We start from the raw sequence: 8,958 nt of genomic DNA, 5'->3' as shown, positions 1-8,958 counted from the left end.
TCATCTGCATAACACAGATTGTTGATAGATCTTCCACCAATCTTGACCCCACATTTCTCCTCATAGAGCCCAGCCTCCTGGATAATCTGTTCTGCATACAGGTTGAAAAGGTATGGAGACAGGACACATCCCTGGCATATGCCCTTCGCAAGTTTGAACTATGAGTGTTTCCTTGCTCTGTTCTGATGACTGCCTCTTGGTCTTAAGAGACACTGGTCACAGCATAAGAAACTATCAGCAGCTGACGTGTTTGGAATCACAGAAGCCAAGGAAGCTTCAGATATAAGCTGTCAGATCAAGGGCTGGACAATGGGAGATAGATGTTGAAGGGAGTGGGTAGAAGTGGATGGGTATCCTGGTGGGTGGTGGAGGGAGGGAAATAAGTGGGTAAAGACACGTGTGCCAAAGGCAGGGACAACACTGATACTAATGGTTAACTTCACAATAAGGGATATATCTTTCACTTTTTCTGTAAAATGCTTATCTGTTGGATACTTCTCTATGTCTGAACATTCAGACTAAGACACACTACGAAGAAGGATTGGCCATCCACTTCCGAAATAGCAGGCCTCTGAAAACCCTATGCACAACAGAACACATGTAGATAATAGAAAGGGCAATTGAGGTTGAGCTTTCGAGTATGGAAATACAAAGGAAGAGGAACAGTTGTAAAAGACACTAGTGATTGGGACATGGAATGTGAGAACCATCAATGTAGGAGTATTAGATATTGTTAAGGAAGAAATAGAACGCATAAATATTGACATACTAGACATTGGTGAGATGAGATAGACTTGCATGGGGCATTTTGAGTGGGATGATCATATATTACTCTGGAGATGAAAAGGTTTCGCATTAGCACAATCAGATGTTCTGGGATTCCCATTCTTCTCAGAGTCAACCATAGCTTGTTGTGATCCACACAGTCAAAAGCCTTTGCATAGTCAATGAAGCACAGATAGACATTTTTCTGGTATTCCCAGCTTTTTGCCAAGATCCATCTAACATTAGCTATACTATCCCTAGGACCACGACCTCTTCTAAATCCAGCCTGCACATGTGGCAGTTCTCTGTTGACATATTGTTCCAAATATTTTTGGATAATTTTCAGCAGAATCTTGCTTTTCATGTGATATCAATGATATTGTTTGAAAATTTCCACACTCTGTTGGGTCACCTTTCTTTGGAATGGGAACAAATATTGATCTCTTCCGGTCAGTTGGCCAGCTGGCTGTCCCTTTAAGCTGAGGCAGATGAGGAGGAGGCTCACCAGCTGGACATAGGTTCTGGTCCTGTGGGCGGGGCACACAGCAGGTGGGAGCGCATGCCTTCTAGAGAGGGCCTCTTGGAATGGTGGGATATTGGGGTCCTGGGTGTTGCCATACTCTGAGCTGCGTGTCTTTATAATTTCACTGTCCTTGGCTCCTCAGGACTGCTGGGCACTCTTGGGAGTTGTAAGAGACTCAGGATGGTGTCTTCGTTGCCCAGCCACTGCTCACCTCTTTCCTGTTCTCAGCTGCCTCCTTACCCATCAGCACTGTCTCCTTCCTGGGCTGGTATTGACTAGGGTGCCCTTTTTGGCTCCTGCTGTCGTGACCCTGAGGTGGGGATGGAGTGTATGGCCATCGGAGGGCACTCTTCTGTGGCTGCTTGGCCTGGGCCCTGTCTGTGCCGTGGTCGACTCTGCTGGGCCCAGTTGTGCAGAATCTGTACTTGTTCTGGTTGCTTCCCTGATGGTCTCATGTCCAGCTTGCCCTTGGCTCTGATCCTTAGGACAGATGACTTGCAGGCTTCCCACCTCCAGTGTGGGGCATTGGGGACATCCTGGGCCAGACTCCACTCTCTGATGCCTGCTATGCCACAGAAGTGGCCTGAGGCCACCTTTGCTTTCATCCCAAGAATTTGGGAGAGGGGGTGACCTAGCCTGGATTCAGCCTCCCTGAAAGGCTGGTGCTCTGATTCAGATCCTAGAAGTTTCTGGAAAGACTAGTAGTTGGTGTGTGAATGTCCACGTGTGCTTCTGAGTGGTTTTGGGTGGTTTTCTTTGACCCCTGGCGGAGCCTGCCTCCTCCATCCTTGACACACTACCTTAGACTGTGGTGGGCAGGGGAGGATGTCATGAACCTTCAGGCCATAGCCTTGGGCTAGGTGAACTGCTGTTGGCTCTGAGGGGGCCTGCTTGTTTTCCCAGCTCAAGGGGACTCCCTGTACTGGACCCTGGTGCCCTGAGTCCAGCAGGCAGTGGGATGGCATTTGGCTAGCCCTCTTCAGCTGCAGTAGGTGGGCTGCTGCTTCTTCCCAGGCCCCCTCAAACTCCCAGCAGGGCATCTTGGCAAATTCTCTTTCTTGTCAGATGCGTACAGGTCCTGGCCTGTGGACATGTGTGTTCTACATGCCAGCCTGGAGCTGTTAGGTGTGTGAGCATGAGAACTTGGTTTCCTCAGAGCAGAGGGAGAGGACAGGAGAGGGGCTGTGAGGGGTGGGGGACAGTGAATGGGGTGTGAGTCTTGGGGGCAGTGTTTATATAGTGTGGATGTGGGAGGCAGTGTGTATAGAGTATTGGTCTAGGGGATAGTGAATGGGATGTGAGTCTAGGGAGCAGTATGGGGTGTGGATCTGAAGGACAGTGTTTACGAGTTTTGTTGTAGGGGACAATGTATATAGGGTGTGGCTTTAGGGAACATTGTGTTTGGGATATGGGGCTGAGAGACTATTGCATGTAAATGTGGGGGACACTGTTTATGGGGTATGAATCTAGGGACTATGAGTTTTCTTGTCGGGGCAGTATATGGGTATGAGTTTGGTGCGGTGTGGGTGTTGGGGGCAATGTGTATGGAGTATAGCTCTGGGGAACTGAGTATGGGGTGTGAGTGTATGTGGCGTTGTGTGTGAGGTGTGAGTCTGACATCTGGGTCTGGGGGACTCTGGGGCGTAGGTCTGGGGGACTGTATATGAGGACGGTCTGAGGGATTGTATATAAGGTGTAGGTCTTGGCGACTGTATGAGGTGTGGGTGTGGGTCTAGGAGACTGTATACGGGGTGTGAGTCTGGAGAATAGGGTTTTGGGGTTTAGGTCTGAGAAGATCTGAAGTGACTTTTTGTAGATGTAACGTGTCTGAGGAGGACGGTATGGAGTGTGGTCTCGATAGGAATGGGCAGTGGGAGGCATGGGTGTGTGAGGCTGTGCTGATTATCATGGAAATTTGCAGCTCCTGTGGACGCTGGAGCGTGAGAACGCCCGCTTGGAGGCCGCCCTCGAGTGGCGGCGCCTGGAGCCGGTCTTCTGGCAGTGGATGGTAAGGGGCACCTCCTGCCTTTCCCCTAGCTGGGAGCGGTCTCCCTGTTTCCCCAGATGAGAACTTCCTGACTGCTTTGTCTCTGTGCTGTGGCAGCTGGTGTCCCTGATGGGTCAGGGACAGAAAGCCTCTTGGTACTCTGTGCTTGGACCTCGGCAACCTGATTCCAGCAGTGATGTCCCCTGTAGGACTATCCCTGTCAGCCGCCATGAGTTTGAAAGGGCGACTGGAACGCCCTGGTTGGCATGGGCTTTGAGCTTAGGCCTTGGCTGTGGCAGTGTCCTGTCCACCTTGGTGCATGGCCTGAGCTCTGTTGTCAACACCTGATGAGAGTCTTCATTTGCGATTAGACACATCTTGTCCTGCCCCACAGCTGCCGCATCCCACCTGTTCACACAGCAAGACCTCTGCCTTAGGCATTCTGGGGTCAGGGGTTCAAGAATCCTCCTGCCTGGGTTAGGGGTGCTGGAGGGGAGGCTCCCTGCCCAGGTCAGGAGACCTGGGTCAGGGATGCTTGAGGCAGACTCCTGCCTGGGCCTGGGGAACTGGGTCAGAGGTGTTAGAGGGCACCTCCAGCATGAGTCAGGGATGTTGGGGGGAGAGCCTCCTGTTATGTTTAGGGGTGTTGTAGGAGGGCTTCCTGCCAGGGTCAGGAATGCTGGAAGGGGGCCTCCTGCCCGGGCCTGGGGAGCTGGGTCAGGGATGTTGGATGGGGGCCTCCTTTGGCAGTAGCTGTAAGTTCTGAGTCTTGAATCATATTCCATACAGGAGGTACCTGTTTCTGCACTCACTGGGGCCTTGAACCTGTCTGGTGGTTATTTGTCCAGGCCACTCTCTGGCTGGCAGCCCCTCATTTGCCTGACCTCTGTCTTCAGTTTAGGGTTTCTGAAGTCCCTAGAATCTTGAGCCCCCATTGTGTGCTTGCTGCCAGGCAGCTGCTGTACTGAGGTGACTGGGTGAAGGTGTACGTGGTTCTAGGAATGTAGAAAACATAGCCAAGATGTGCACCCTCCATTGTGGGTGGGGAATTCAGTCCACCCCAAGCTTTCTGCCTTCTTGGAGCCACTGGCCCAGGGGCCCTGACTTCTGGAGATTTGACTTTTGGTTCTTTGTGGATGCTGCACCTGCAGAGTGACCATAGCTGCCCAGCTCTGTGCCTGCTTCCTTGGCCCTGCTGGCTACCACACCATGTATGGTGTTGGGGGGCCGATGTCATCTTTCCCCTTTCCTTGGGTCTTTCTACAGGACACAGTCCTCACTGCATGTCCTCCTGACAGTGGCTCACAACCCATGTTTCTGCCCAGCATCCATGACCAAGGGGTTCAGGAGTTAGAGCTGGTGGCTCTGGAACTGCACGCACTGCAGGAGGAGCTACATGCCATCTTGGCAGCACGGCGGGCCTCCTGGAAGGTCCAGGTGAGTGAAGGACCTCCAGCCCCTCCCAGCACTGTCCCAACTAGAAGGCATGTGCGGTTAGATTCAGCTAGTGATAAGATGAGAGACTTGATCCCAGATTCACAAGAGTACAGTCCTGGTCTCCTGCCAAGCTGCTCAAGGCTCCTCTTGGGCACAGAGGTCCACCAGCCTGTTGTGGCCTCACCCCTGCCCAGCGTGACTGCATCTGCCCCAGCCCTTTATTTTCTTGAAGCTGGCTTCAGTGGAGCACTTGGAGGTGGGTGGATGGTGGGTGGGTGTGGCCATCTCTCCTTATCCTGTGCAGAGCACTTGAGACTTCAGCACAGCCTGTGAAGGACCACTCATGTGCTCCAGGTGGGTTCTGTGCAGCTGCCTTAGACTCAGCATCTGTGCTTGGTGCACAGAGTGGGCTGGTGTCTACAGCATGTGGGTTGGACCTCGTGGCAGCGAGCCTCTACAGTTTCTCTGAGGGAGTGAGGACTGGCCAGCTATCCACAGGGCCAGGGCCAGCTGTGTGGTGCTTCCCCTAGAGGTCAGGAATCTGGTCAGAGCCCATGTAGGGTGGGCAGGACCCCTGGGATGATGGGTGGGTTTCGGAGCTTGGTCTTCCCCAGGCTCTTGGCTGAGCTCGGTGTTGGCTTTGGGGTTCAGGTGCTGACTGAGATGGGTGCAGGCATGGGCGGGCTGCGTGAAGCTTGGTGAAGGAGGGTGGGGGTGGCTTGCCTAGCCTCCTGAGATGCTCTTCCTCCCTGCAGGTCCTGGGCCAGGGGCCTGAGTGGAGTGCTGCCATGCAGGCTTCCCAGGAGGCCGTGGGGCAGGAGCTGGCAGCCATCCAGCAGGCCTGGGAGGGTGGGGACCACCTGGCCCAGCCCCATGGGCCACATCGGCTGGTAAGGAGCAAGACCAGAGCTCCGTTGAGCAGGGGCCTGTGGGCTACTGAGGCCATTGGGGCTCTGAGGAGGAAGGAGGCCTGCCTGGAGGCGGCGCTCTGCCAGCTGCAACAGCATTGTCTGCGGGAGCTGACCAGGCTGATGGGAGCACTGCCGGGCGTTGTCTGGATCCCACCTAGTGGACACTGATGGCCTCGAAGGGACCATCTGCTGCAAGGGTCCAGCCGACTTAGCCTGTCCTCAGTGGATCCAGGGACAGTGTAACCACAGAGTCCTCAGGCCTCACTCTGGGCTGGGGTTACCCTGACTGCTTGGACGTACTGTCCCTTGCCCAGGGTTCACAGAGGCCTCACCTGGTCACCATGGACATCATCTGGAACAGACTCATAAACCACTCAAGGGTATCTCCATATCCTCCATGGGGGCTGATGCCTGGTCCATCTTCCTGATCCTCTCAGATCTTTCACTATGGAAAGGGTCTTTGACTTGCTAAGGGTGAGGCCATTTCTGGAGGGACCAGCCCTGCCTAGAGAGCTCAGGACTCCTACAGTCCTATTGACCATGGACAGCCCCTGAGGCCATGAGATGTGAGTGAGTGGAGTTAGGATCCCAGGAGACTGCCCACTTCCTGGGGGCAATCCTGTAGTGGAGGGGAGCCCACCCAGGGACAGAGGGGCTTTGTCTTAGAGACACATCCAGCCAGGCCATGACAAAGGGCCATCTGTGTCCCAGGATGTGTCCCTGCCTGCTGGAACAGCCCTCTCCTCTCAGTTCCCGCCCCCACTAGCACAGATAGGCTGCTCCAGCCTGCTGCCTGCACTAGGCCTACTCACTCTGAGCATGTACCCCTGCAGTCTCTCTTGCCCACAAGCCTTAGGCCTGGGAAGAGTGAAGTATGGGATGGTGTGGGGACCCATGGTCAGGTTGATGAAGGCCCTTCACTGGATATTCAGTCAGATGTTACATTTAGGAAAACTGCACATAAAATGCAAATGTACTTCCCCATTCCCATTCCTGTTTGTCTGGTTCCAAGCACAAGGCCTTTTGGCTTTTTGGTTCCTTTGGACCAGCTTTGTCCCCACTCAGGTCAATTCAGGGTCTCATCCCTCGGGCTTGGTGGACATGGTTCGACTTTCTCTTGGGGAGCAGGGCTGCCAAACAGAAGTCACCTGGAGGTGGTACTGAAGGCAGGACCTCTGACGAGGGTTCCTCGGGTCCTGTGGAGATCCCACTTTGGCTGGAGAGAGCCTGGCATGAGTCCATTTTAACTCATGAGAACTTTGATGCTGCTGTCTTCCTTCCTGGACGTGGTGCAGCTGCGGTGATGGCAGTGCACTAGGGCCAGGCGGGGAGACGTGGACCCCAGTTTACCTGTGTGACTGACTTGCCTGCACAGCCTCAGCTGGGTCCTGTCTACAGTGAGCCACAATCCAAGCAGGTCACAGTCCAATCTCAATTGAGACATACCAGCTTTGCTGTAGCTTCTGTGTGAATGACATAATCTTTGTGTATTTAGGGTTAAGTTGGGTTTTTTCCCTTTTTAAACACTGAAATGTTAATTTAAAAAGTAGTTTATTGAGCTCAAAGTCCCATAAAATAAATTGACATTTGATGCATCTTCTTTTGTGCAGCCACCACGTCCAGCTCCCACACTGTCCTGTCAGTCTGTCAGATTGCCTCTCCCACTCTCCCTGCCCAGTCCTCAGCATCCAGCAGCCTGTGGTCCATTTCTTGTGTTCACAGCTTTATCTGCTCTGTATGTGTCACATACATGGAACTACCCAGCATGGCTTTGATTTCTTTTCACTTTGAGTAATGCTTTGAAGGTTCATCTGCATTGTAGCATGTCTTAGAATTTTAAAATGTCAGTGATAGTAAATGTGTCCATTAATGGTCAACACCATCACCTGTTCCCAGGTATTTCTGTTGCCCTTGCCCCTCCTCCCTGCCCACTTTTTCACCGCTAGTAAACTTGGATCTCTGCACACTTTTGGCTACTGTAGATATCCATATAATGAGGGAGCTCTGGTGGGCTCATGGTTAGAAGCAGTGCTTAAACCCAAATGTATGTGGTCTACTTTGCCAGCTGCTTCAAGGGGGGAAATGGGCAGTCTCCGCTTGTGTGTTTTACAGACAAAACCTGCTGGAGGGTCAGCTATGAGTCACTTTCAGCTTGAGATTACATCATAACAGCAGCAACGAACAATATTTATCCTTTTTGTGACTGACTTACTTTGTTCAGCATAATGTTTTCAAGGCCCACCGACATTGTAGCAGGCGTCAGGCAGGACTTCATTCCTCTGTTGTTAGGTCCTGTTGAGTTGAGCCATCTGATCGTCTTGGACATACTGGAGCTTTTTCTGAGTCACTGCGTCAGTCCATTTGTTAAAGGTCTATCTCTCTTTTACCCACCCTCCACCTTTCTAAGCATGATGTCCCTTTCCAAGGAATAGCCTTTCCTAAAAATATGCCCAAAGTATGCGAAACAAAACTTTGTCATCTTTGCCTCCAACTACAATTCTGGCTGTACTTTTCCCAAGACTTAGCTGTTCTTTTGGCAGTCCATGGGATATAATCTTACCCAGCACCACAATTCAAAGGCATCCTTCTGTCATTCCTTGTCCAACTCCTGGATGCATAACAAATGATTGAAAAGATCATGGCCTGAATCAGGTGACCCTTAGTCTTCAAACTGACATCATTGCTTCTCAGTAATTTGGAAAGGTCCCTGACAGTAGAATTTCCAATGTAATACATCTCCTGACTGCTGATACCAAGAGTTTTGATTGTGGATCCAAATAAGATGAAATCATTGGCAATGTCAGTCTTTCTACATCTATCATGATGATGCCTCTTGGTTGGTCCAGTGGTAAGAATTTTTGTTTTCTTGATGTAGAGATGTAATCCATATTGAAGGCCTTGATCTTCTGTAACAAGCACCTCAAGTTTTCACTTTCTTTTTTTTTTAAATATTATCTATCTATCTATCTATCTATCTATCTATCTATCTTATGTGTGTACCGTCAAATTGGATCTGACTGGTACAGGAGGCGATTGTTCCTCCTTCTTCAGCAGAACATCTGGTGGATTTGAACCACGCACCTCTGGGATTGCAGTGCAGTTTCCTGCCACTAGGCCACCAGAGCTCGCCTCAAGTTTTCACTTTCAGCAAGCGAGGTTGTATTTTCTGCCTAATGCAGGTTGTTGAGTCTTCCTTTGATCCTTGTACCACATTTTTCATAGAGTCAGCTTCTCAAGTGATTAGTTCAGCACACAGATTGAATAGGTATGGAAGAAGAATACAACCCTGATGGACACTTTTCTTAATTTTAAACCACAGTGTGTTCCTTGGTTGC

At 51.4% G+C, this 8,958-nt stretch overlaps 1 protein-coding gene across 1 annotated transcript in view; it reads left to right on the top strand.

The window, feature by feature from the left end:
- The window catches only part of LOC102866734 (chromosome unknown open reading frame, human C14orf80), a 10,913-nt gene extending 5,122 nt beyond the window's left edge, over positions 1-5,791 (top strand). Inside the window, exons 6-8 of the mRNA XM_006902695.1 lie at positions 3,210-3,296; positions 4,542-4,712; positions 5,468-5,791. Coding sequence (XP_006902757.1) covers positions 3,210-3,296; positions 4,542-4,712; positions 5,468-5,791 — 582 coding nt within the window. The remainder of the gene's footprint in view (positions 1-3,209; positions 3,297-4,541; positions 4,713-5,467) is intronic.
- Positions 5,792-8,958: the final 3,167 nt, after the last annotated feature.

Source organism: Elephantulus edwardii, unplaced genomic scaffold (genome assembly GCF_000299155.1).
Source record: "Elephantulus edwardii isolate Elephantulus edwardi_28Jun2011 unplaced genomic scaffold, EleEdw1.0 scaffold00440, whole genome shotgun sequence".
In the NCBI taxonomy this organism is placed as follows: Eukaryota; Metazoa; Chordata; class Mammalia; order Macroscelidea; family Macroscelididae; genus Elephantulus; species Elephantulus edwardii.
Note: the sequence above shows the minus strand (reverse complement) of the source record. Positions and strands in the feature narration are given on the sequence as shown.